The sequence below is a fragment of the Rhea pennata genome, chromosome 25 (genome assembly GCF_028389875.1).
Source record: "Rhea pennata isolate bPtePen1 chromosome 25, bPtePen1.pri, whole genome shotgun sequence".
Lineage (NCBI taxonomy): Eukaryota > Metazoa > Chordata > Aves > Rheiformes > Rheidae > Rhea > Rhea pennata.
The window spans coordinates 3,144,168-3,171,844 of record NC_084687.1 but is presented as its reverse complement, the minus strand read 5'-3'; the positions used below and the strand labels follow the sequence as shown (position 1 = coordinate 3,171,844).

The 27,677-nt window shown below is 46.6% G+C and overlaps 1 protein-coding gene across 4 annotated transcripts; it reads right to left on the bottom strand.

Annotated features, from left to right (window-relative positions):
- Nucleotides 1-333: 333 nt before the first annotated feature.
- Nucleotides 334-25,825, bottom strand: C25H6orf89 (chromosome 25 C6orf89 homolog). Of its 4 annotated transcripts, XM_062595272.1 has the most exons (9): nt 25,759-25,825; nt 25,190-25,296; nt 21,843-23,391; nt 20,405-20,570; nt 8,267-8,421; nt 7,800-7,939; nt 6,411-6,537; nt 5,443-5,566; nt 334-5,017 (listed from the first exon to the last, which is right to left on the bottom strand). In XM_062595272.1, exons 3-9 carry the CDS (start codon nt 22,029-22,031, stop codon nt 4,932-4,934), a joined length of 987 nt encoding a protein of 328 aa, XP_062451256.1. In that variant the 5' UTR covers nt 22,032-23,391; nt 25,190-25,296; nt 25,759-25,825; the 3' UTR covers nt 334-4,931. The 4 variants fall into 4 exon arrangements, with proteins under 4 accessions (XP_062451256.1, XP_062451259.1, XP_062451258.1 ...); XM_062595275.1 differs by lacking the exon at nt 25,190-25,296 and having other exon boundaries at nt 21,843-22,050; nt 25,759-25,806; XM_062595274.1 differs by lacking the exon at nt 25,759-25,825 and having other exon boundaries at nt 21,843-22,050; nt 25,190-25,389.
- Nucleotides 25,826-27,677: the final 1,852 nt, after the last annotated feature.

The following is a 27,677-nucleotide window of genomic DNA, read 5'->3' as shown; positions in this document are numbered from 1 at the left end:
TTACCCCTGGGTCAGAGCTTGACTGAAATAGGCTAATTATGAAGGAAGGACAGAGACTGTTATTAGAAAGAAAGGAGGGACAGAGCTGTTGCACAAACTTTGTTTAGGGAAACAGGCTAAAACTGGCAAAACATTTGCTTCTTTTGACATATTCCAAAGAAAAGGATTCCAACTTTCCCTTAAAATGACATTGCCACTTAGAAAAAGATGCCCTAGCAAGGGTTAATTAACCCCAACAACATTTTTAAAAAAGAAAAATTAGAAAAGGGGGAAAGGGTATATTAACACTTCTATTTAATTGCAAAAAGTAAAAACTTTTTTTATTCTTCTTACATACAAATCTCATTTATTTACACACTTTACAGGCTTTTCCCAAGTATTTACAAAGTTTGCAATATATTAAATTATGACCATCCATAAAATTCTGCATTAATTGCATATTTACATTCTTCTTTTATCCACCACTGAATTTATAGTGTACAGAATTGAAACAGTCTTTATGCATATATAGCTTTACTTCCCAGCACCCCTGAGCCTTTATAATATGCCTCCCCTCCCTGTAGACAAAGAGATAACACTAAAAATAAATCGACTGTCATTTGTTCGAATCACCAAAGCAAAGGGAAAGACCAGCATCTCCCTCATTTAACTCAGTAGGACAGTAAATCTATCCTTTACAAGAAGTAGTTTCCTGAAGAGGAGAATATATAGCTCTAAATACAAAATTTACGAAGAGAAAGTTTGGTTTCCAGGAAGCAAGAGCTCTCCCTACGCTCCCTGCAGGGCCTGCCGAAACGGCCTCCTTGTCACCGCCTGACCCCAGAAAGAGCTCAGTTGGGTCCCTTAGGGGCCGTTGAGCTAAATGGGAGCCAACGAACCCGGGCTGCCGAGCACGGGACTGGCAGATCCTGCAACTTTCACTCCCAGGAGTAGAGTTACTGACGTGAGCAGGAAGAATTTAAGCGCTGCTCACCAAAGGGAAGGCAGGAGGATCGCCTCGCAGAGACGCTGGCACTATCGCAGCGTGCCTCGCTTCCGACGTGCTCTCCCGCCCTCCCGTCTCCTCTCATGCGGCGCATTCTCAGGCTGGGAGCAAGACTTTGCAAAAAGACGGGCACAACTTGCTGCTCGAAAGCAGGGCGGCCAGCCATGAGAGATGGGCGGTGCTCTGACCGAACCCAGTCCCTTGCAGTAAAACCAGCTTTTCTGCCAGACCATTACGGCGAGAGGACTAGCAGGAGAAGATAAAGGCCCAAGGCTCTAGGGAAACCCGATCCTAGAAAGCTCTCCTAGGTGCTGTAAAGGGAGCTTGAGGCGGCGATGTGCAGAGCTGCTTAGCGGGGATTTCTGTATGCAATAGCAACAAAAGGAATCAGGAGGAACTGGAAGCTTAGCCCCCATAACGGATGCTGATTTCCTAGTAGTGAAGCAAGAAATAATACTCCTTTCTCTGCCTTTCCAGTTACCCTGAGTTCAGGAGTCACCAAGAGCAACGGTCAATGACCTCTGCTTTTGGAAACCAGCTTTAGACTATAACCCTGCTATCTAGGTCACGGGTGACAGCCCATCTTTCTACATTGACAAGTAGAGAAATGACCCATCCACCATTTCTGCCCACTAGGTTCTCAGGCAGCATCAGTTTCTGTGCCTCGCCATGCGATATCTGAGCAGTTTTGCAGCCTCTGGGATATCAGGTCTGTCTCCCAGCTCACAGGCAAAGAGCTTTGAAGCACTCAATAGATCTCAAAAGACAGGACGCAAAGATTTAGTGGGCACCTCTTTGAGCTGGCCAGCGTGGGGGATTGTCTAAAACAATATATATGCTTGGATACGCACAAGTGCCAAAGTGAAGCTAGAGGCAAGGGAGATAATGTGATGCACACCGTCTGTGACTCATCTGATCATGTTTGTCACCATGATGCCTCGATAGCAGAGAAAATAGCCACATTCCCTCAATTTGGTTCAAACCTCAGTGGATCACCAGGAGCTGGCTGGCTCTTCAGGGAAGAGTAACAGCCTCCTGTAGCCTTTGGAAAGGCTGAGTGAAGCTGAAGCCCCAGATAAAGGCCTGCTGGGAGCAGGCAAGATGGTCAAGGGCTCACTTGCAGCCATTTGGCCATGATGTCAAAGCTTCTTTTTGCATTGCAAAACGCAAATGCAAAGCCCACACTGCAATGCAAAAGGCATTCGCACTACTTCTCTGGCAGCTGAAAACACGAGCTGCTCTAGAAGCTCTGCTGCAGACTGGGGCTCTGCACTCAACAGCAGCTAGGGCCAAAACCAGCTCTTTATCAGCAGGAGAATTGCCCTCCTGTTTCGGTTTAGCAGCTAATTCCTTACAGCTTTTGGAAGAGGAAGAGAAAATATACTTGAAGTTTAAAAACAAATGATGTAAACTCCAAAGGGAGCAAGGTTGGGACATATGCAACATATCGCCTAGACACAGATCTGGAAACTTATGCAGAGACCATAAAGTGCACTTGGAAAGCTGATCTGCAAACAGTCCAGATTCACCATCTTCTGTCCAACCAGCTGCAACACTTTGAGCATGGGAAAAGCCATATGTGAGAGCACTTTTGATAAGTGGGCACAAATTTGCCCTAGAGCCCTCCCCTCCCCAATCTAAACAGCAATTGCAAGTAGATCGATTTCTTCTGCTTCTTCCCAAAGCAGCGAGACAGCCACAATGGCTTAAGCGCGACTCACAAAATACAGGCATTTCACAGACGCTTGAGAATTGCTTCTGCAGCTCTTTTACAAGTTACATTCAAGGACACTTTGAAGGAACAGCATCACCAAACCACTCGCAATCTCAATAATAACGGGTCCGGCAGGTTCTCTGCATGCATCTCTGAGTGCTTTACAGAAATGGATCAGGTACAAAAACAGTAAGAGGTGAAGTAACCCTGTTGGCCTTTGAATTCGACTTGAGAAGCTGCCAAAGTGTAAATAGCAACAGTCACTAACATAGGACCTAATCTTGCCATCACCGAACTCCCGACTTTCCATTAACTAAGATCCAATCCATGCTTTAAGAAGAGAAAGGGGTGGCGTGTGCGTCTTGGCATGTACAGGATTGCATGTACTGTCACAAGTGTAAAACGTACCTCAAGCACTAACGACACTAACAGAAATCTGATTAATCCAATTCCCTTTAATACTCTGCTACCAATCAAATTAGTCCTTTTCTATTCTGAGAGAGTTAAAACTCTCCCCCTTTGGTTCTATTAAATCTGGGGCATATTTGTCCAGTTTCAAGGGTCAAACACACAGACTGACAAAGGAGCTGGGGTTGTTCTCATTAATTAACAAAAGAAACACAAGGGTTATGCATAGAAATGTTTGCAGTGTCAAGGCCTCCAAATTATTTGGAGTAGGAACTGTCCTCTGTCTTATCTTTGCACAGGAGCCAGACATGGTCATCCTTTTTGGCAGCTTTTGCCAGACGGTACTAAGATTAATATGTAAGAAGTTTGCACCCATTCTTCTGGTTTTGCTCAAAAACAACTTCCCCACCCCCAAAATATTTCCCATGGATGGAGAGACATTTTTCCAATCTGTCATTTTAGATGTACGTAAAATATTTACAAAGGAAAAGGTTCTTGCTCCCGAGAACAGAATTAACTTGCTTTCAAACAAAACCCCTCCCAATTCCATATTAACAAGTGTGAGAGTATGTCCTGAACCCCAGCCCTGGCCTATGAGTTCAGCCTGACACATCTGTAAATGATCTTCTACAGCAATAACAGACCCAAAGGATCAAACTTGGAAAGGATCACAAGCATCCGCAGCCTGCAAACACTGAAACCGAGCCTCTCTCAGGGCATTGGATAAAGCAATGCTCTAGCAACAGGAAGCATGTGAAGGCAGCTTGGAAGGGACTCAGGAAAAACCAACATTCATTCTGAAGACAGAGTTTCAGGTCTGGAAGGAGTCAACGCAAAAGAGACAGGAACAAGGAAGCTTTCAGGTACTACCGCAGCTACCACCGCAGGTACCCTGGGCAAGGAATGCAGTCAGCACCTCTTACAGCAAGGAACATATGAAAATGGACAAGCGGCGCTGGTGCCTTAGGTGCACAGTCAGAAAATGAAACTTGTGGAGAGCTTCTCTCCACAAGAGAGAACCATCTGGTCCTGTCTCCATCTGAAACCACCGTACTCTCAGCACCATGACCACTGAAACTTGCATCAGTATTTTTGTGGGAAAGGAAAGGGGGGAGAAAGCACAGTTACTATTTGACTCACCTACAGCCTGCTGATAGAGTACCACAGAAGAGTGATCACAAGACACAAAGAGGCCTGATCAAATTCATTTGGTAAAAGAATGATGCAGAGGGTGAGGATATCCGTCCCTAAGCTGTAAGACTCACCCCAGCTCGGGAGAATGGAGCTGAGACTGGCTTCGTGGGGCACACTGTTGAGGCACATAGCTATGTATGCAACGGAGAGATGGGGCAGAGCTGGGACACATCACTGATTCATTCCCTTTATAGAGCTGGCCTGATAGACAGGCTTAAAGCCTCCTCTCCAGGAGGAAGGTACACAGAAGTGTCACACACCCTCTGTACCTCCAACTCTCCACAAAAGTTTCAGAAGTGCCATAATCCACAAAGGACACAAAGTGAATTTCATCCTGAGAAATCCCTCTGCTGCTCCTGGAAAAATTATTAGCTGCAAACCCAGAGCTTACCTGAGGGACAGGGAAGGACATAAGCAGCTCGAGCTTCTCCCAAAATACATCTGAGGAAAGGCAAAGAGTTACCTCAAAGGTCAGGAAAACAGTCGTTTTTTTAAACACTGTAAACACGCAGGGTGGCATTGCTGCCTGTCCCATTGCCCCAGCTCTATCGCTTTCAAGATGTTGCTTTGGCTTCAAAGCTGAAAGTCTTCTTGTCCTGGAAGCAGCTCCATTTTCCCTCCCCACTGTCCTTAGCTAGCAGCTCCATCACAAATGACCACAGGTTCTGTCCCTTTGGCAGTGAAGCTCATCGTCCAGTAATCTGCGCTGGCGTAACCTTTGGGAGATGCAATGAAGAGTCTGTATTAGATGAATCCATCCCGAATGACTGCTCACATTCCCCATGAGGTGACAGGTATACAGAAATTCTTTTGAAAAGACACAGCCCTCAGTGACATGTTGGTTTTGTAACACCTGACAGAGCATTAATTGTCTCTCATGTAGACACTACTGCTCCATTTTAGGCATCTTTACACCAAGCATCTCATAGTAGCAGGTTCTTTGTGTTCCAGGCCACAAACTCCCGATCCAGAAGGATCACTCTTCTCTCCTGCTACAAAAGTGCTGAAGATAAACACCAGTTTGGAGAGGTAATGGCACACACCACCTTCTAAGGTGTCAGATATAAGAGATTCAGCTGGAAGCAGTCTCCTGGCTCCAAATGACCTCCCAGACCCTGCATGTTGCAACACAGGTACTCACCAAAATCTCCAGCTTCCAGCTCCACCTTGAACATCTTGCAGTGTCCTCTACACTTGTCCAGAGGCACAACAGTCAGGGTGAGCTGTCCACTTCCAACAGCAAACAGGCTGTGCAAACTATAGCTCTAGGATGAGAAGAGAACATTTCAGAGACTTTGCCAGCTTTTCTGGAGTCCGCTTGACCAAACAAGGGGCAGGTCACAACCTTGCACAAGGTCAGATAGTGCAAACGACAGGTTTGCTACTTGCTTCCCCCAGTTACCAGTAGATCATGGCAAACTGGCTCAGCTGCATGCAAAGGTCCTCCTCCCCTCTTTTGTCCCAAGCAATGAAGGCCCTCCACACCCAGAAAACCCACGAGAGAAGAAAGGAGGATATCAGGCTAGAAGTTCCCATTTCCTTGACACATCTCCATGGCAGTTATCTCAGAATGGGTGAAACTTACTGCCAGGAGCAGCTCTCATAATGCGCCTCTAAGGTGAATTGTGCTCAATTCCTTACACAGGAGGGACACACAAGAGACCATCCCCTCACTAGCCACAGAGCGAGGCCAGGACATAAACGGGAACAGAGGCGAGACTCCCCACGGGCATTTCCCCATACATGAATCACTAAAAGAAGGTCTAACTGCCAACAGAGCCAAGACACGATGTTCCAGCCGCACAGAACTAGGCATCACACACTTCCTCCCTCCTCCTGCGTGGTACAGCAACCTTGAGATGCCATGTTATGTAGGAATAGACTCGGCTGATATAATCACAGAATCACAGAGTGGTTGAGGTTGGAAGGGACCTCAGGAGATCATCTAGTCCAACCCCCCCTGCTCAAGCAAGGTCACCTAGAGCATGTTAGAGAGGGTTGCATCCTGACAGAAGGGTTTGCTGCAAATCCCAGAAAGGTCTGGAGCTTCTGGATGACAACTCAGAGCCCACAGACAGGGAGATAATGTCTCTAGGATGAACTTCTCACCTTATTCCCCAAATCCGGATGGCGGATGAGGAAGCAGCTCTCCAGGGACACTGACTTTGGGAAGGACAGCAAAGAGGAAGCAGGGAAAAATTCCTGCAGAATCCGAGTTTTATTCAGAGATTTGTTCCTTAAAAACAAAACACCAAATTAAAAAGAGATCACACTATGATAATACTTGTGTTTAAAAAGCTAGTCCCTTTCTGAAGGGGGAGACTGAAACAAAGGCTAGAGAAAGCATTTTGCTAACAAAGCATAAACATCAGTCCTGGGAATAAAAATCAACTTCTTAGGTTTCTAAACTAGGACTCCTTCCTGCCTTCCTCTTAGTACCTGCAGCATGACCATACAAACAATGAACAAACAGGTCACTATGGATCCTAAACAATTTCCATCCCGTCTTCCCTTAAAACAATCCAAATCAATGATTATATTCAATAATTACAAAAGTGTAGAGAGGTGGCATTGTACACAACAGTAACTCAAACCACATGGCAGGGGGAATTCAAGTCTATTCTCTAGGCCAGGGAATGTAACTAGAACAGGCAGGGTGGGGCTTGTTATTTTTTCATTCCTCTTTAGTGGATTAACATGATTAATAGCTCTGTACCATGATCATCCATCCATATACTAGCACTGTGGCTGAGAATCACCACAAGAACCATCTAAAGTATTAGCCAAAGCACTGACTCCATCATGCCTGTTGTCCAAGTCTGGCTGCATTCCCTCTATCATCAAGTGGGACACTGCTCCTTTACTCATAGGAACGTGCCAGGGTGCCTGCTCCACACCAGGTGGCATCTTCCCGCATTACTTTTTCCCAGTTACCCACATGAAAAGACTTCGCTAACATGCTGGGTTGCTCTGCAGCCTTAGAGAGCTCTGACTTGTTCAAACATTTTGTAGCCACAGAAAGTTTTAGTATGGTTAACAGAGAGCCAGGATTAAGATGTACTGTTTTTCCACGGTGAGACAAGCACAAATTGCAGAATCCTCTGGTCTTCTGTTACTTTTCAGTGTTCAGATGATTTCCACTGAGAAGAGGTGATTGATCATGCTAGAAATATAAATCATTTGCCACAGGCAATCAGACCACAACCCAGATGATCAGCGTATGGATTGAAGAGCAGGATCAAGCATTGGGAGATTTTTGTCTTGTAAAGGAAGCAGTATATGAAGTCCCAGCACACAACACATCATCTTTAGTGCAGAAGCCTTCCGCTTGAATCCAGACAGTGCCAGCAGGTAGACAGAAGCCTATAATCTGCTCCTTTTCTCTTTCCCTCCAATTAAATTGTAACATACAAACTCCTGATAATTCATGCAGGCAAAGCCTCAGCATCCCTGCAGACGGGAAGCATACATCCCTTGCATGCTTTGTCTTTGACTCACCAGGGAAAGAAAAATGGAAAGCTCTGTTTTGGAAGGCAGCTCCACAGTTCAGCTGAATTTTCTTCTATTATAACCTCTGCCAGTTCTGGATCCTGGGACTGAAAATGCTTTAGCTCTTCATAAGAAAGATACTGCCCTGTCTTAAACAACAAAAGACAGAAGAATGAAAACTGTGCAGCTGGAGTTCTTCCCCTCTCCCATTTCCAACCCACCAAGGAAGATCCAGGAGTGACAGCTATCTATCTTACTATGCTTCTAACCACAGTGGTAATTATCTCCTGGAACAACTTGCTAAGGATGTGGTGAACTCTTCATCACATTAATGGGGGCTGAACGCCTCCTTAGACATATGCTGTAGCTCAAACCACAGTTACCAGTTTGTCATTGAAAACAGTGGCCAGAGTTCATTAGCTGGTTCATTCTACGCAAGAGCTTGGACTAATCATCCAGCCTTACAAATCTATTACCTTGATTAGAAAAGGCTGAGACCTCTGGAGCTTTTCTGATATTTCTCCAAAGTCTGTCACTATCTGAAGGCTCTTCACAGCAGAACAGACTGTGCAGTTTGCAGGAAGTGTAGAACTGTTCTGTTTGCAACCTGCTGCCCACCAGTCCTGGCATTCTTGAGAGGAAACAAGAGAATCGCATTTAATGAGACAAAAATTGAAATGGAAAGGAGACAGACTCTATGATTAACTCATTATCCCTAACACTAAACAATGAGGTTTTTTGTAGCTTTCCAGACAAGTTATTCAAAAACAACTATTGAGCAAGCTTCACTGGGGTAGGGAACTCATTAGAGAACATTTCTAGCACAGGTTGAAGATTTTGGAGATACCATTTCTAGGTCATGAAATGTGGGAGAGCTTTATGGAACTTCCATTCATCTGAATATATGAGGCACACAGGGCAAGTTACTCTTTCGCTTTTAATCATAGGTGGCAGTCACCATACATAGTGCAGTTAAATTGAAACAAGTCCACAAGCAGAAGATCAAGCCAAATATGTCGCCAAGGAGACACTGAGCAGACAAAAGAAAGCACCAGGTTAAAACAGGTAACATTAAAGCTGTAGTACTGGTACCACGAGCCCTATTAAGACATCTCTCAAATCACTGCCCTCCCCTTGATTGCCTGTGTTAGCTAAGAAATGTTCTGCCCTGGGCAAAGCCCCAAAGCCCTATAGACAGTTTCTAACACACAGAGGCTGCTGGGGAATGCGGGATTTCACCGAGATCTGCTGCTGATGTATTCATTCATTTCATGGATCTGCTTGGAGATGAAATGGGAAGAAAGGTCCCAACATGAAGAAATGCTTCCTAATATATAACTTATAAGCTGACAGGCAGCCTCATCCCCAACCACAGCTATATCTGATTTCAATTCCAAAAATTGTTGTTGTACTGGAGTCAGCTGAACCGGCCTACACTGAATGCTGCATGCATTTACATCTTCAAAAAACAAACTTATGTGAAACAATTACTTAAAGCCTATATCTGACCAACCTCCTCCAAATTAGCAGCTCTCCCAGCACAAAAAAGTTAAGTAAACATTAACAGGAGTGATTTGTTGTGCCATTGAATGAACAGTCCAAGTGAAGATAATGCTGAATGCCCCCCATATTTCTATGTTAAGGGATCCTCAGGATCAACCATACTGAGGGGACCCAGCTCTTATTCAACAGCAGTGACAGCCCTAGTTGAAAGCCAGGGAGATGTTTAACTCTGACAGTGACAGGAAACCTACTCAAATGCCTGATCTGCTGATCTAGGAGGGTGGGTTAGAAAAACCCAGGGCCCCAGACATACCTCACATGACACATTCAGAGATCTGGCCAAACGACAGGCCCACCCGGCTTGTCCAGTGCCAGCACATGTCAAAACAGCTCATGTCTCTTGGACATTGCTGTAGACCACCCACTTGGGAAACAGAGTGGATAGGAAAGGGGAGAAAGAAGAGAAAGTGAAGTCTGTCTAAAAAAAAGAACTTGGGAAACAATGATGCACAGCAGCTTTTCAAGAAGGAAAAGAAAAAAAAAATCCCTTCATGCCGCCTGTATGCCACTGCCCCAGTGGTTTCCATTTACAGCCACGCTAATGCTCTGTGCATGGGTCACAACTGACAAATGCCGCTTAATAGGAAAACATTTATTTTACTTTTCCTTCCAATACCTGCAACAGACAGTAACGTTATACAGGGTTAAAGTTCATTGGGAGATAACCACAAGGGAGCAGTTTAGGATTTATTTTGCTTTTCTCTCTCTGAGTATCTCCACTCAACTCCCAAATGCTGGATTTCCCACCCTGCTACTGGGATACAGACTGAAAAGGATCAGGATACAATTCCTAATCTTTCTGGAAGACACATTTACACTGTTTTCAGTGAAGGGGTAGAAAAGGCAAAGCAAAGTGTAAAATTCTTACTGCAAGCAAAAGTCTCACTCCCATGAGAAACTGCTCCAATGTACTTTCCCTCCCTGCTCACAAGACAAAAAAGAAAATCTTTGTTTGACTGGCTGTAGAAAGCTTCAATTTTACAACAACAAAAAACTCAACTCACAAAAAACAGCTGGTCAGTGACAGGAAACAAAAGGCTGAAAGATCTCACCAGAAGAAGGGCATTCGCCATGAACGCAGAACAAGAAAACGTATCTTATGGTTTGTCACGATACCGGGAGGAACATAGCTATAAGTTTTCCTCTAGAAACAAATTAAGAAACCTCATCCCAGAAGGTTAAGCCCAGCTGTGGTCCTGAAATTCTCTCTGGGCTCAGGGCAGTAACCCACAAAACTGGATGTTAATCAGCTTGACAGTATAGAGCTTGATTCCTCTTTTGAGCTGGTCTGGGATATTTGCATTCTCAATTGCTTGATTCAGGAGGTTATTTCTTTTCCCCATGAATAACCCAAGCAAAGCATGGTTGAGAAGCATTTCAAATGCTGCAAGTGGGGCTGTGGGATTTTTTTTTTTTTTTTTGTAATTAATCTTTTAGATTTATTGTTGAGGGTGTTAGTCTGTGCACCAGCATGTGTGTGACTGGCATGACAAGTACGGGCAGCGAGAAGGGCCTGCCTTTCCCTGGAAGGGAGGGAGAAGAAACCGTGCGTAGAGATGAGGGCACACAACTGCACACGGGGGACCAGCGCAGGAGTTTCACCAGGGATGCTTGTTCTCCTTTTCAATTACACTCCCTACATTCCTTTTAGATTATCACCCTGCCCAGACACCCTGGGGGATTGCTTTGGTTTAAGCCAAGCGCACTGCCTGTGTGCACGCACAGTCTGCACGGAGATTGAAAAGAAGGATGCACTCTTCATCTCAATGTAACCGTCACGTGCGACTGTCACACCATGGTCCTATCCAGTTGCATTCAAATGTTAAAGTGCTGGGCGTGTGCAATTATCCCTGCAGAGCTTGACTGCACGAAAGCAGCTGAGGATTGACACGTACAACTAGCCATTACATGACAGAAGTGCAAGCCATTCCCCACCAACTCCTCTTTTGTGCTTTTACTTTCACACCCTTCTTTGAGAAGCAGCCTTCAGTTTGTCAAGAACCACCTTGGTTCCCTGTCTGTCGTATTATCAAATATCTGTGTTTATACTTTGTTAGCCCTCCGAAACAAGAGTTGTCTTCTCCGTGCCTGTACACATCCGAGCTACAGCCAGGGCTGAGGTCTTCCAGCTGCTAACACAGCACAGATGAAGAGATAACAACTTTCCTTAAAATGTGTCTATGATTAATGCTAGGAGTTTACGAGTGTACTTTCCACTATGCAAAAAAGTAATTTTCAAGTTACAATCAGTTTAAAATGAGTACTCCGCCCTTCTTGGATATTTTCACAAAGGATCTCCCAAGTTTTTTGGCTGTCCCTAGAACTGCAGAGGGACGCATGCGCGCACAGCCCCAGAGATGCTGGGTGTGGATGACCAAACTGGATGCTAAGAGATTATTGAAAAGATATGGCCCTGCTTCTGCCAGTTCCAGTGCAGCAATTAAACCATGGAAACCTGCCCACATAGATCCGAGAGCAGGAGCTGGGCCTCAGTAACAAAGGGCTAAACATCCGTCAGCCATCGCAGCAAGTTCAAAGGAGAACCATCTAGCAGGGGGACTTTTTCCTCCAAGGAGACACAGAGCCAAGGGCTGCTGCTGACCCTAACAAAGTGCTGAAAATATTACGTTTGTGGAAACAGAGCCAGTTTGGAGCTCAGATATTGCAGAATGTAAAACTTTATGCATGTGGAGCTGCAGGTGCTGATGCAGCTCACTGGCTCCCCTCCAAGCCTGTTTGCTCCTCAGCACTCAGGACCGTAAGACTGAAGAAATCTCCCCCATGCAAGTGACAGCTACATCACAGGAAAATGTGGCCCAGGGGAAAGGGTGACTCTCCCAGGTTTTCTGCACTGTTTGTTGCCACCATCACCCACAATAAGTAGAAGAAAGCTTCCCAGAGGGCTGTTGAATGCACTAAGCAGCTACACGAGCTACAAAAGTTGGTTCCAAATCCCTGATTCTTCTTTCTGAGTCTGACAGTATTTCCCAGTCCCAGCACATTACTCACTAGGGACTAGTCCTAGGAGTATTCAAGCAACTTCAACAAGTCTGGGATGAATTCAGGGCTCTTGAGAAAGACTGCTCTGTGCATTGGGTATGCACAAGAAATTTCTATGCTCTCTCTTGCAGGTTCATTGCGCAAGCCTGGCTGCAAATGTTCCATTAACATCCACAGTACTTTTGGGCTGTCCCTCAGAGGATTCAAAGTACCATCAGGAGCTACAAAAATACTAGCAATCAGGGTGGGTCATCAGGTAAACCTCAAAGCACAGAAAGCATGACTAACTCCATATGAAATAACTCAAAGGTAAGCTCATGATGGGGGTGGACTCACCTGGGCCTAGCCCAGTGACTCATCTGTGATGCTACACTGACAGCCACAGCCTCATGTCAATGCGCTAGATGCAAAGATGAGGAGACGTTGATCTCCACTCTTACAGTGTCTCCCAACAGCTGCACATCTATCAAAATCAGGGGCTTTTCAAAGTGGATCTGAAGAGACCTCTTAAAAGAGGGGATCAGTAAGACCTCAGCCTACCATCTGCTGTCTTTGATCATACTTTCTCCTTGGCAAAAAGGGACATGTACCTGACAGCCTGTGGGCAGGCTGCGATACTTACCTCCTTCATTCATTCTCGTAGCAAAAGGTTAACCATAAGCTGTTTCTTACAGCTGACAGAGGATAGTGCTTTTTAAAAGACATCTGTACCCACTTGTAAGATTCCAAGCCATGAAGAGCCCACAAAATCCTCAGGGCTCCAGTGTCCAATTACTATCTGTAATCTGTAATACTGATCTACAGAAGGGCTGCAGCTTTTCCTCCATTTGGAAATACCTTGCTTCCAGATGCTGGATTTTACAATGCTGTTTTCCATTATTTTAAGGATAGGGATTTGCAAGGTCTACCCCTTAACCTTGAAGTGAAGTTGCAACTCGTAACAGACTGTTATTGCTTTGACAGCCAAAGAAGGCCGGGTTTTTCTTGCTCCTGAGATATGACTCACTACTTGCCATGCTGGGACCACTGCAGACTTACAGATACTAGACTCCTCAAGAAAACAGCTTGCTACTTACACAGCTATGTAAATGCAGCAGGATACACATATTCTTATCAACATATCCCTCCCCCGGGACTTAACAGAAAGATAAAACAGTATTTTAAAAATTCAGGGCAATTTACAGACATTAACTGCTGATTACAGCCCATGACATGAGTAAATCTCATCATTCTTATTCTACAGATTACAGAAATCAAGACCTATGCAGTTACTGCCCTGTGCAGTTCTGAGGGAGACACTGGCCACACTCAGACCAAAAGCAACATTTCCCAAAGCTCCATCTTACTGAAGTTTTTCTCTAGGCTAAAAACTTGATCATTTTTACGTCAAGTCAAAGTCAGACTAAACCAATGGGTTCCTGAGCAAGTCAGAAAGTAATCATAAGGAGTGCTTATTAATCACAGTGTGGAAGTCCTGACTAAGGAATGCATCATAGTGGGGTTTTAAAAACAGATAAGGAGGGTCCCTATTCAGCACATCAGCCTTCACTGCCTCCTCATATTGGACATTTCTGTAGCTCTGAATATTCTGGACATATTTATGACTGAACAATAAAGCACCTCCCAGTTTACTTCATAGCATTTTTAGGAAAAGCTAGCAACAAAATAACAACTTCAAACCCCCTCTCTACCCAAGAAACCCTGGTTTGTTCTATGTAAAAAGTCAACAGCTCCAAGAAGAACTCATTCATTTCACTAATGGGTAACGGCTGGTCAAACAACCAAAGGATGATTAGTCAATCTCTAGCAAAGGACAAAAATGATTTTGATCCAACAAAACGTTGTGAAATCAAGTCTGCTCAGCCTAGCTGAAGAGGAACTCGCAGTCCACGTGGACAAAGGAGCCCTGTTTCCAGGACAAATCTGCACTTACTAACCTGCAAAACTGAAGGCCTCCTAAGAAGTCCCCTCTAGCCTGTGCCTCTAGTTAGGTACCAAAGCAAGCAGTCTATGCTGCTCTGACAGTGTCTGCCTGAGCAATCTGGCTCAGAGCAATAGCATAGTTTTGAAGCAAATTCCCCCCAATTGCTTCCACTTGCCTGACAGTAGTTTAAGTCTGTAAAAGGTTTGACATGCCTGTGCTACCAGTGCAAACAGGGCTCTGGTAGTCTATCAAATGCCTCTACAACAGGCTCTATATGGTACAATCACTCTTTCCAAAGAAAAAAACCCAAACTGAGACTTCACTTTCTTGGCAAACAAGAAAACAACAGATTCTGAAGGCTTCAAAATGTAAAAGCAAAAGGAAGAGCTTTAACATTGCGGATTCCCACAATTATTTGAGTTAGTTCACTGTCAGCAAAGCCAAATAAACAATTCACTGGCTGAATGAAGGCCAAAGTAGAGCAGTATATGAAAACAGCTTGGCACCACCTTGCGCTGCAAAGTCAGCTTTTCTTTCCTCCTCATGAATGAGCCAACACACGTGTCTGTTGGTCAGTCTCAGGTTATATCACTAAAGGGTTGTTTACAATAAGAAGAAAAAAGATCAGAAAAACTGGCAGCCGTATGGATGAGAGGGAGCCCTGCACAGCACTGCAACCCACATCATGCTCACAGACACCGCAAAATGCTCCAGCCCCAGAAATGGGTGCATGAGGATATACACAAACACAAGAGCAAACCAGCCTGGCTAGGTCAAAATTAATTTTGCTTAGGAACAAAGCGAAACCCTTTGTGAGTGAGCAGAGAGGGCTGTGCTGAAGGCAGCAAAGAAAAGTAGTTTAGTGATCAGACCACTGAACCAGCCAAGAAGTTAGAAGTCAGATTCTGCTTTATCTTCCAAATAGCCCTCTTGTGCAATCTTTCCAATAAGAGCTGGCCTGTGTGCACACGAGCATCAGTGAACCCAGGTAGGTCAGCATGGACTGCAAAACCCACTGGGAAAAGCTGACTAAATTCCTTGGTGCTCTAGCCCACGCTGAGCTCTGCGCAGGGCTCAGGAAGCACAGTCCACCCTCATTCAGGAACGTTGCCAGGTTAGGCATGTGTCCTCCCCTGCCATGTCAGTGTGTATAAGACAGACACGCTGCACACACCCTTTCTGCACAGAGCTGAGCCAAGGATAATGAGGGAGATGAGCGCGAGAAGTGGAGAGAAATCTGCCTGCAGCTGGCTCATCACAGTCTGCTTGCAAAGGGTTAAGTCCAGAAAGGAGCCAGAATCTGGCCAGGTGCCAATGCAAGCCTTAAGCTAAATTGAAGGTGGCCAGCCAAGAGGCAGAGGCTGCTGTTTTCTCCCAGCTGAGCAGCTCCAGAAACCTACCCTGCTGTGACCCATCCCCACAAATAGCTCTCAAATGCACCTGACAGGCCCTGCAATGTGATAGGAACACACCATTTACAAGGTGTCTCCTAAACACAGCTCCTCTAGCAAGGTTCATTTCTCTGCTTTTTAGCCCTTTTGGTCTATGCAATAGGGAATCTTTAACACAAGTAGTCTTCTCTGAGCCCAGGGTAACTTACATAGGATCACTTTTCCACCACTGAGGTGTGAGTGCATGTATGCACTTTATTTTTAGGGGTGCCAGCTACTGACCCAGTTGATTTTAAACTGCATAGGAAGTATTTGGTCAGGACTGAGCCTCATTATTAGGAGCAAAGTTGGATTTGCCTTTTGGTCATTACAGCGGTTGTTACCCAACCACAAGAAGTTGCCCATTGTACTGATGAGAATCTATTTACCTGCCACTGTGCAAGCCTAACCTCACCACTCTTCTAGAAACGGTCTGTAACTCTTCAGGTTTCTATGAAGAATCTAGAAGGCAAGGAGTTATACTCACTGTACTGTCCAGTTTAGTATGGGATCAGAGTAGGAGACAAAGCAAGGTCCAAAGAGGATCTCCAGTTAAGAACTTGGTTCAGGAGACAGAGAGGGGCATGGACAAAACTTTCCTACTATCTCACCAACTCAGAAATCCAGCCCAGAAGAGCCACACCTGAAAACATCCATCTTTATTTGAGACAAGTCTAGTGAGACTCTGACTATGCCTCAGGAGGCCACATCGTACAAGACAAGGTGCAGGAGCCTGACCCTCTCTGCAGAGGTTTTTGAGAGGCAAGGAATGAACTGGCCATGGGTAGACACAGAAGCTAATGTAAGAGGAACTTATGCTCTGCTTATCCATGTTGTTGCTGTATCTGTGTGGTTGGCAAGGAACAGTTACCTATCAGTTGCCAATGGGACATCTAAGTTCATTTCTACATGTGAACAAAGCTATTAGGATGTTACAGTGCCACAAAGGGAAGAATCTTGGATAAATATGCAGACCGTCCACCATTATGGTTTTAAAGTTTCCATTAGAAAAAGAGAAAATCTCTTTTGAATAGCCCCTATTACCACAGGCTCTGACAGCTCCAGTATCCTTACGTTTCTTCCTAATGCCTGCAGGGAGACAGAAGTGCTCTTACCCCTACTTGGCAGGTAAAGAGTGACAGAGGGAGTGACTTCTCTTTACAGATATGGACAGAGAAATGAATCCAAGGAACACTGGCTCTACCTTCTCCTTCCCTTCACACTGGGAAGTCTTGTGTTAACCCACGTGTCCATTCAAAATTCATTGTGTTTCTTGTAACAGGTAGAGCCCTAGCTAAGCCTAGAAGCCTATGAACCCATCACCTCCATAGCAACGGGTGCTACATGATGTACCAAGCTATCCAGCCTACGTAAAACGTGCTCATGCAGTGAGAGGCATTTTCCTTTGCCCAGAGCAGGCAGCATGACCAGCGCTGGGGCTTTCACAAGCTCTGCATAAACACAAGCTCAGGAAGAGCAAATGCAAACCACATTTCCGCAGAACTTTTCCCCAACCAAAAGGACCTTGGTTCCCGGTCCTGGGAAAACAGCTGAAAGAGAGGCACAGGGGCCAAACTCAAGGATCTAACAGACAGCTTTGAAGAAACTAGGGGCGGAAACATTAGTTTTAATATGGGAATTGATCTGGGGGAGAAAGGTAAGCAACAGAAGAGAAAGAGAGGCAAAAAGGAAATTTACTTTGGATGTGATCCTACAAACCTAACGCAAGAGACCTAACTTTGCACAAACTGTTCTTCACCTCAGCTGGGCTGTAATGGCTCAAAAGTCCTCCCACAGCCACAGACATACAGGCAACCCTTGTCATCTGCGGCAGGGCTCTTGGGGTAGGAGGGACCAGGAGGAAGGAGAAGGCAGGACACTGAGCTGGGGAGAGAGGGAAGCAATATCTTGCACCCCTGTTCATCTCAGAGCCTTGTCACCACTCAAACCCACATGTCCAAGGGTCATCTTCTTCTGCCCCACAAACCTAGCTGCTCATTGCCCACATCCAGCAGGACAACAGGCTCCAACTCTGGAGACAAAACCGCCCCAAACTCACTACTGCCAGAGCAAGCTCAGGAGAGACAGCTCAGCTCCAAACCACAGCCCTGGGCAGCCGGGCTGTCCCTGCCTGCCCCCAAGACACTTCGGGTCCAGAGGAAGTGAAACGGACCACCCACGTGCCCACGCTCACTACAGCCACGCTTTGTCCACACCACTTCAAGCTGTATGGACAAGGGAGGTCTGCCAGCACTGCCGGTGGGCTGAGAAACCTCCAAACAGCTAACAGGTGGCTTTCAACATGAGCTGCCCGAGTTGGATTTGAACGGGTGCCCGAGCACAAAAAGCTCCAAGTTTCATCCTCAGCCCCCTCAAAAAATTAATCTACCATGGACTTACATGGAGAAAGAAAGGGCAGTCTGTATGCTGATTCCCTTTGTTAGTGTTTTCCTCTGCTGCTCTGTCTCCTTGCATGGTTTCTTCTCCTATGCAGGCATGCACTGGAGAATGCTAGACCTGCTTAGAAGACAGCCCAGCTTATGCTCACAGCAACATACAAGAGGATGGATGCCACATCACCCTTTTCTTTCAGGAGACCATAAGGCCAAAACAAAGGGCAAAATGTTACATCATGCAAAGGAAGTGTTGAAAGAGAGCTTGAGAGACCATGCAGTCCAGCATCATGCCATTCACTCTTACTCATCCCTACCGAATGTTTTTTACCAGGGTCCATTCAGCAAAAAACAGTGAAGTGACACCCGTGCTGCTGGGTCAGGCAGACACTGGGACAGCCCCAGCAAGCTGCAGCTGCCTGCTGGGAAGCCAGGACACAAGGGATTCCCACAGGAATCCAGCCAAGATTCAGCCTGGGTGCTGCACTCTCCCATTCAAATACCCATGGTCTAGTCCAGTTCCTTTTGCTGAGGCAAGATGAAAGTTAGCCGAGCCATCCCTAGCGTATTTGTTAATTGGGGCATGCTGTAATTTTCACCTAACAACCTAACACATCGCAAAAGCAGAGAGGGAATTGCCTCATCCCATCTGTACCTCCCTCCTACCCCCAGATCTGGCTTTCTGCCCAACCATATTGCTAATCACTTCAGGAGATTTCCTGAAACTATGGAGGCATAAGGGATTTTATGTGCATTTAGCAACAACCTCACATCCTGCCTTCCCAGAAGCCCTGGTTCTTCCTTGCTCTCTTTGGATATTTCCCTATCTCCTCCCCATTCAGCTGGTTTTCACATCAGTAGCCAATGCCTGCTTATCTTCACAGCAAGATGCTCGTGACTTTCAGGACTGGAACTAGGGCAGCCCCTGTCCTAGAAACCTTTGGTGTCCCAGGGAACCTCATTGGACTCTCCACATCCAAAGTGACCCTGTACAAGCACACCATGGCACTTGAAGGAAGAATCTGTCAGTGCTTTCTAAACAAAATTACATCAAACAAACATGAGCACAGAAGTTTCTGTTGGTTTCCATCTCAATACAGAAGCAGAGAGGTCTTCACAGACTAGTGCCAACACTGAAATGCATGCATGAGATAAGCAGGCTACTAATGTCAAGTGGATATCAGAGCCATCTCTTCACCTTTGTTTTTTTCCTCCCTGTGGGAGATCCCAATTTATAAGGAAGGAAACGAACAATGGGGGATACCCTGGCCCACCCATATGAACTTGAATCAACAGTCATACATGTCAGCGGAAGAGAGGGAGACACACTCAGAAACTGCAGAATGGTACTGGCGTTTCAGGGCGACCTTTTTAGCTATGGCAGGAAGGTCAAAGCCAGAACAGAGAACTCTGACACAATGAGCCGCCAAAGCTAAATATAAACCAGCCAAGGGCACGGATACAAGAGTTTGTTTTTACAGTGAGCCAACAGACGATCAACATTGTGCCACTTCCCTGCTCAAAATAATTCACGGCTTTATCTTTGCTGACAGTCTTTGTATTTTATCACAGAGGCAGAGCCCATACTTATGCCCATTTGCCAGTCTAAGTCAGTGGAAACGATTAACTAGGAATGGGAAACGCTCAGACCTTTCCATTTCTATTATGCCAGTCTCGGAACATCTATTATCTCCACCTCCCATGACGGGACCATGTAATTAGGGAACCAGTTATCTAGCTGCCTCACGCACACATTACCCTTACTTTAACTGCTACAAACACTGTAGCCAATTTCCCAACATGCCACTTGGCAAAACCTGCTTTTCCTTAAATCCAAGTCACGTGTCAGTATTTCTACACTTTGTTCACAAGTACCAAGGCTTGGTTGACAAACTGTTTCTGCCTGCTTACTCAGAAAAAAACCCTGTCTTTTACCTAGTACATCCATCTCTACGGTACTGAGAACCTCACTGAGATTGTTTCTTTAGAGAAAAGTCAGCTTCTGGGAAAGAAAAAAACACCAAGGTGTAAAGAACAGGGAAAAGAGAACATGTAAGAAGAAAATGATGAAGTTAGAAAGAAAATATACTACATTCCCGAACTATAGCTGGGAAATTGCTTCTGCTAAAATACAGGATGATATTTTTAACTACGGTGTTAAGAAAAAAGAAAAACATGGTGGCATGCCAGTAACACATTTGCTAGTTTGGTGCCCAAGGAGACACTCAAATGATTTGCATGGCTGGTATTTAACTCGATATTTTTTGCTATGCTTATCTTACAGCAGAGAAATCATTTCCTTACTCTCGAGCATGTACTTCTTGGCAATAGGCAAAGAGAGCAGCCGGATGTGACCGATGAGAGAGCCCCAGGCATGGGCTCTGGAAAGCGGAGCTTCAGGTGGCAATGGGCTATATGGCTGGATTACGAAGTAAACAGTCAGCAGGACCAGTCCCAGCGTGAGCAGGCCCTGCGAGAGAAGACAGGCAATAATTAGCTATGCCACAGTGAGCTGTTGTGTCTTGAAAACAGAACACACATTCTGGCTGGTATCAAAGAATTGTGGCTGTGCACTATCAAATAAACATTTTAACTTTTGCTATGGCTCCTCATTCAACTACAAAGCTATTTAAACATGCAGAGAGCTGTCACTCGCTTCCGCTGGTGGGCTGTCCAAGGATGAAATTAAGTAACCTTCAAATCAACCCCTCACAACTCTGAATACATATATTTTAGCTTTGCTAACAAGCTGATGCCAGAACAATGAGAAACATCTACTGACAGTTCAGATTCATCCCACCTAATTAAATAAAAGCTTGTACTTCCACCATACCTCTTACACAAGATTTTATGGGCATTTTGCAGAAATTAGACAAGCTTTACAACACTTTGGCAGAGCTGGCACCATTCCCTCCCTCACACCAGAATCGCAAATAAGCCTTAAAGAGATGATATGACGCATTTTTCCCTCTGCTCGAAGTCAAAATGAATCAACAGCAAAAACAAGAACAGAAGCTCCATGAAACTGGAAGTTCCAGTTTCCAGTTTCCTGTTCTCCTGCCTTGTTATACAGCATTTATAGGATGAGCGAAAAGACATCTTGAATTCTTTTCTAAATACAAACTATTTCGATGACTGAGCTGTAAACAAAACAGTAAAACATTACCAAATATTATCTTAATGGGAATTTTTTCACCCTATAGCAAGTATCTTCAAATCACCTAACAAAACAGCATCTTTTAACCCACTTTGCAATACTCTGTATAGCACCTTTGAGTTAGGTTCTCAAAACATTTTTCCATCATCAAATTTCATATCAGTAGGTCCATTTTATAGACTAGAGGCAGAATAGTGACAGGAGCAGAAACAGAACTTCGATCTCTCAATTACCCAACCCTGAACTTTAAGACTCTCCTTCCTTCGTCACATCTCCACTGAAGGTGCTGACACTGGAAATCTTTGCCTGAAGAATCAATTCAAAGGCCTCATTCTTTAATAACTTAAGGAGCAGGAGGTGTTGACGTGTTCAACTTTCAACATACACGAGCAACTCCAAGCCTCAGTCAGCCTTCCTTCTGTTTTCAAGCCAACTCATGAGAGAAGGGAGGTAAGCTACACTTAATGGCTTTTTAAAAATACAACTCAAAAAATCATCAAGAAAATGCAAAGGGAAATAAAAGGTTCAGGTGCAAGAGATCTTCAGACCCTTCAATGGTCCCTGCACGCACAGAAGACATCTTACCTTGTAGAGAGCCACTAAGACAGGGTACCGTGGAGGTCCCCTTTGGGGTTCATTCCTTTCCAAGAGCTGCTTGACAAATTTCTCAATGGCTTTTTCTGACATCCCACACTGGTGGCCCGTCTGCCGCACCAGATCAATCGTCTCTGATAGCTTGTCATAAATGCTGAGCTCATTGGCCGAAAGCTCCATGGCCTCTGAAGAAAAATCCCTGCAGAGAGATTCAATACGTTAACAGAAAATGAACCCCAGCCATACAGCTCAACACCAACACGTGCAAATAGATCACAGGCATATCGTTCTGTTTAAGCAAGAACAACGGTTTCTCTGGAGCAAACCTGTTTACAGCCAAAGACGCAACAATTAGCTGAGTCCTAAACAGCCTCTGCTGGTTCAGTGTCTCCCAGGGACCAAAAGAAGCCATGAAATTTACTGACAAGAAAAATAAATTGCTGAGATTCTCAGCTCATGTTCATGTGAAATTCTCAGTTCATGTACATGAACAAAGCTTCCCTGGAATCACTGAAACTTCATTTCTTCATTTATTCCTAATGAGTCTGAACCATGATGCTGTTCCCTACCAAGTACAAGGGTCAGCAATACAAAACTGACCATCATATGCAGTAGTCAGGCCAAGCACTCCTGCACTATAATTTTTAGTCTCTGACTTTGAAACATTTTTTTTTTCTGATTAAATCCTCTGTTAACGATAAGAATGGGACAGAGAAATAAGCAATATGTGTGGGGCAAAGTTCAAGATTTTAAAATATATTTAAGTTTTCGCAACAAAATATCCAGGCCAGTTGATTGTTGAGTAACAGTAACATGACAGTGGCATGCTCTGCAGGCAAGAAAAACTCTTAGGGTTAAGCTCCTCCAAAGGTCTGCCTTCAGGTCATTCACATGTGGAAATGCTGCGTAACTAAGTACTGCACCAAGAATTGTATTGCTAACCTCTAGGCAGAGGCAAAATGTCGTTTGATACCAAGCTATTTCCCATCATGAAATGTCAACAGGGACATTTGTAAGAACACACCTATGAGTGCACAACATAAAAATGTCATAAAAGAGATTTATTCCTCTTGCACTCCCCCGGTCTGTCACAAAGGCAGAAGTTTGCAATACCAAGAGCAGCAACTGGGCTGAAGAAAAGAGAAAGTAGCTGGACAAGTTAAAAGCTGGAAATATGAGAATGCTATTGCTAGAGAGATGTTTAGCCTTGGCAAAACACTACTGAGGAAGCATCTGTGAGGTCTTGCATTGCCTCTTGTTTCTGAGCTGGGAAAATTCTAACCTGGATCAAACTGGGACAACCAGACTCCTTCTGGAGAGAAACAATTTAGCAACACATTGCCCCAAGCACAGGCTGAGGCCCGTCACATAAAAACCCAAGATGATGATTGATACCTTCAGCTTGCAGCTGAAAATGGAAATCAGGCCCTTGTCTCCCTTTTGCTCCAAGTACCACCTGACATCAGAAACGGAGAACTTGTGAATACAGTGCACAGCTTAACCCAGTTCAACACCTTGCTCTGCTCAGTCTGTTGCCTTCCTGTGAGAAGAGTGCAACTAGTTACACAAGTCTTCTCTGCACGCACCTCTCAGCATAGCCTGCGTTTTAAAAGCACAGATCAGTTTTGTTCACTCGAGGACAAGCTGACAAGAACCAAGTAGTACGCTGTTCAAGCTCAGATTTGCTTGGCTGTAACTCATTCTGGCTATCACAGCCAGCACTAAATAAATAAATAAATGAAAATTAGATTCTCCTGTTAGGCAACCAAAGGTGAAATCTGATTTGCCTTTGAACAACTGCACTGAGAGTTCTCACCCTAAACTGTGCGCTTCTACAACAAACTAGAACTCAATAATGGCATTTCTAACCTCTTCTTCTGCAGTGCTCGGGTGCAGTTTCAAAAACAACTTTTCCACAGGACTACCAGCTCCTGCAATTGCTTCCTTTTCCTCCATCTCCCTTCCCACTTTGGCTCCCCCAACATCAACTCCCTGTTCTGTTCTTGCACATTTGTTTTTATGGTCACATGGTAAATCAGACCAGGAAAATTATCTGGTTGAAAAATAACCTCTATTTGTTTAGGCAGCAACTGCTTAAGCATCCAGCTCAAGCAGTTAATGTCAGATGTTATATTAACATCAGTGTCAAAGATCTCACTACAACCGTAGAAACACCGAAAGAGTAAAATGTCAAAGGAAAAACCTAACCCCAAGCACACAATGAGAACAAGCTGCACTATATTGCTGGGTTAATTAGCTTCTGGCCCATTCCTTGTATTCTCTGCAAAAATTTGTCCCAGATCTTACCACCTGAGCAGGCTCACAGGCTAGCAAGCTGTCCAAAGGCAGGTTTGATCAACATCTCGTTATGGATTGTAAGCTCTCCAAGGTAGAGATCTTTTCTTCTGATCTGCAAAGCACCTGGCATACACTTGGCTCTATAAAATATGCTGCTTTACTAACTCTTTCATTTATGTAATAACCTGATTCATAAAACAAGCAAGAGCCAGCACATCTGGACAGGACATTAAATGCTTCCCCCCCCCCAGCCTTTATGATAACTCTAGTTGTCTTGACACTGCAAGACCACTACAGTAAGTGATCCAAAGGGTTATCTAGCTTCCTCTAGCTCCTGTGGGCCAAAGTTCAAGCCTATGCACCTCTCCCATACAGAACTGCCGCAGATTCAGCAAGCTTTCTCTGCTTGCAAGGCTTACAGGATCTGCCTGGAACCACTTAGGACAACTAACCCTACAGAAATGCTGTCAAACAAGGCAATTTCCCCTTTTCTGAACAGCACAAGTTCCCCACAACCATAAAATGCAGAGGTGCCTCTTTGTTCTCCCCACCTCTCCATTTGTATTCACCTCTAAGCAAACACATTTGAAGATAACCCCAGCAAGTCACAGGCAGACATTACAAAACCCACTGCCATTCCTCGACAAATTCAACAGCAAGCCATGTCCTCAGCCAGGAAATAAAGCGTTTTTTCTAAGACATTGTTTTGAGAACAGATGAGGCCTTAAAAAATTAACAATCCATTACTTCCCTTCCTATCAGCACAATACAACTGACAAAACAACAACAGGCTGCTGTATGTACTTAGCTGTTAGTAGTGACTATGTCTCACTGCTTTGACACAGCAACATCTCAAAAATAGGCCTTTTAAGCTGGACAATCAATACGCTCAGTGCTATTTTTTATGAACTCCACCACCCCAAGCAGCAGCAGCAGCAGCAGCAGCAGCGCTGCCCTGCCGGGTGTCCGTCCAAGCGGCCCGTCCTGTGAACTTCAGGCGCCTCGTTACAGAGAACACGCTCCGCGCACGGAGCACGCACCTCAGCGCTTGGACAGAGGCTTTGGAGAAAAACTGGAATATTTAAGAGAGAAAAGCCGTTAGAGGTGTCTTTACGAGGGCGAGCCGGTCCACGTTGCTAAGGCTGGGCTGTTGAACCGGAGACAGCAGTTAGAAAAAATAAAATAAAAGAGGATTTCAGCTGCTTTAGGCCCTTTGACCCGCCGGTGGTGGGGACGGACCCCCGGCCCGCTCCCCCCGGCCCGGCCTGCCCGGCTCCGCGCCGAGCTGCAAAACCCTCCACAAAAGGGGCCTTAACCCCCCCCCCCCCCCGCAGCCGCCGCCTCCCTCATTTATTCCCAAGGCAGGGCCATTTTGGGGTGCTCCCCCCCCCAAAAAAAAAACCCCACCCACCCTGGGTATCCTCCCCCAAATCTGAGTATCGCCCCCCAAACCTCCTCCCCCCCTCCCCAGGCCTAGGCGCCGGCCAGGGCCACGCTGACGCCCCACGAGCCCCGCCGGGGCCTCCGCCGCCGCCAGCGGCTCGGGGCCCCCCGCAGCCGGCGCGGGCGGGGTCCCGGCCGCCCCCTCCCCCCGCCGCCCCGGCCTCACCCCGGCACCGCCCGGCGGCTGCCCCGCTCCGCCGCCCGGCTCCGGGCTCCTCCCGCCCGCGATGGAGGCGGGCCGCGGGGGGCCGCGGGGCCGCGCCGCCGCTTCCTGCTTCCGGCCCGCCCCGGCCCGGCCCGGCTCGGCTCGGCCCGGCCCGGCCCGGCTCCCTCGGTGCCCGCCCGGGCCTGCGGCTCCCCCCGGGCCGCGGCCTCCCTCAACGTCCCCCTCCCGGGACCCCCCCAAGCCTGTGACACCCCTGCGACCCCTCCCGGGACCCCCTCGGGGCTCTGCCACCCCCGAGACCCCCCTCCCAGCACATGCGCAGTCCCCTGACAGCCCCCAAACACCCACTTGGGCCCCTGACAACGGCCTGGGACACCCCCGACACACCCCCCCCTCCAGGACCCACTCGGGGCTCTGAGACCCCCACCCAACTCCTGCCTATGCCTGACACCCCCGAGATCCCCCCCCCGGGACCTCCTCCCAGGCCTGTGATACCCCTGAGACCCTCCCCCCATCCCTAAGACCCCCCTCAGCACCCCACAGGGCCCGTCACGGTCTTTTCCAGCACCCACCGGTGCCCATGACACCCCCGATCCTCCTCCAAGCACCCGCTCGAGCCCACCCACCCACCAGAGCTGAGGCCACCTCTGGGGTGTCCCTCGGCGCCCACCTGCGAGTAGAGCACCCGTGGGGCTCCTCCAGGACCCCCAAGGCCCTCGGAGACCACCGGGACCCCAAGGCCTTTCCATACCTGGATCCCACAGCCCTCCTGAAACACCCCCCACGCCCCACCCAGCACCCACCTGAGCAGCCCCCAAGACCCTCTGCAGCGGGTCAGGCCCCCACAGCACCCCCAGGACCCTGCTAAACACCACCGCTCCCTTCGCTCCCCCTTACCGTGCTGCTGCGGGGACGCCCGGCGCGCTCGTCCCCGCGGCTCCGGAGAGGAGCGGCGCCGCTCCGACACAGCCTCCGGCAACGACGGCTCCTCTTAACCCTGCCCGGGGTGACAGAAAGCAGCTACTATCTTTAAAAGCGTGGGCAAGGCTTCCAGAGGCAGAGCGCTGGGACGCGGCGCGAGCCACGCTCCCCTGAGCCACAGCCAGCGCTAAAGGTTTGGGGGGGGGGGGGGGAGCAGCGGGCGGCCGGAGCCTCACCCGATTTCGGAGGTGGGCTTTGAGCCTTAATCTAAACGCGGTTTCGAAAGCGTCTGGCGGTGGTGGCCGGGATGAGGCCGACCGTTTTCGCTATCTGTGTGACTCGCCGGTCCCCTTTCCAATCTTGTTTAAGTTCTCGGCCTCAACAACTTCCTGCAGCGATGAATTCTGCAGTTTAATTAAACACTGCGAGAAAAAGTACTTCCTCTTATCAGTTTTGAATTTCCTGCCTTTTAAATCCTAGCTTGTGAAGTGAAAAAAGGGCTCAGCGTCCAGATACTTACTCAGAGCCCGTGTTCCAAGGGAAGGAGCTTCTCAGGGATGCTGCGGCCAGAGCAAGTGTTATTTTCCCTTTGGCTGCCTCAGTTTCCCCGCTGTGAACTGACCTCTTCTGTGAACCTTTTTTTTTTTGTAGCTGAAGGCTTCAAAGCTAAGTTACTCTTGAGAGTCAGCGGCTCTTCTTGCTTTAGTCTGTATTTTTTTTTTTTTTTAATCTGCAAACTGGAATAAATGACTGCTGACATTAAACGACGGCAATCACGGATAATTTGGCAAGGGGCCGACTGAAACCCAGGAGCCAACGTACCTAGAGCTGGTGATCTGTTAAAACTTGTCAGGATCTCATCCAGCTCCTCTGCTCTGAAGTTGCAAACAACAAAACCAAGTGGAGGTAGATGCCCAATGACTTTGGGCTGGGAATATGTATTTTGCATTCCTAACTCAACTTGGGAAGTTCCTCTCTTTCTTGTGGGGTGCCTTTAA

Excerpts from the sequence above, each read along its gene's own strand:
- C25H6orf89 (XM_062595272.1), bottom strand. The coding sequence starts at position 22,031 with ATGGAGCTTTCGGCCAATGAGCTCAGCATTTATGACAAGCTATCAGAG. Across the intron at positions 20,571-21,842 it reads TCTTAGTGGCTCTCTACAAG|GGCCTGCTCACGCTGGGACT; the intron begins GTAAGATGTCTT and ends CTTCTCTCGCAG. Across the intron at positions 7,940-8,266 it reads CTCAGCCTTTTCTAATCAAG|ACAGGGCAGTATCTTTCTTA; the intron begins GTAATAGATTTG and ends TTGTTGTTTAAG.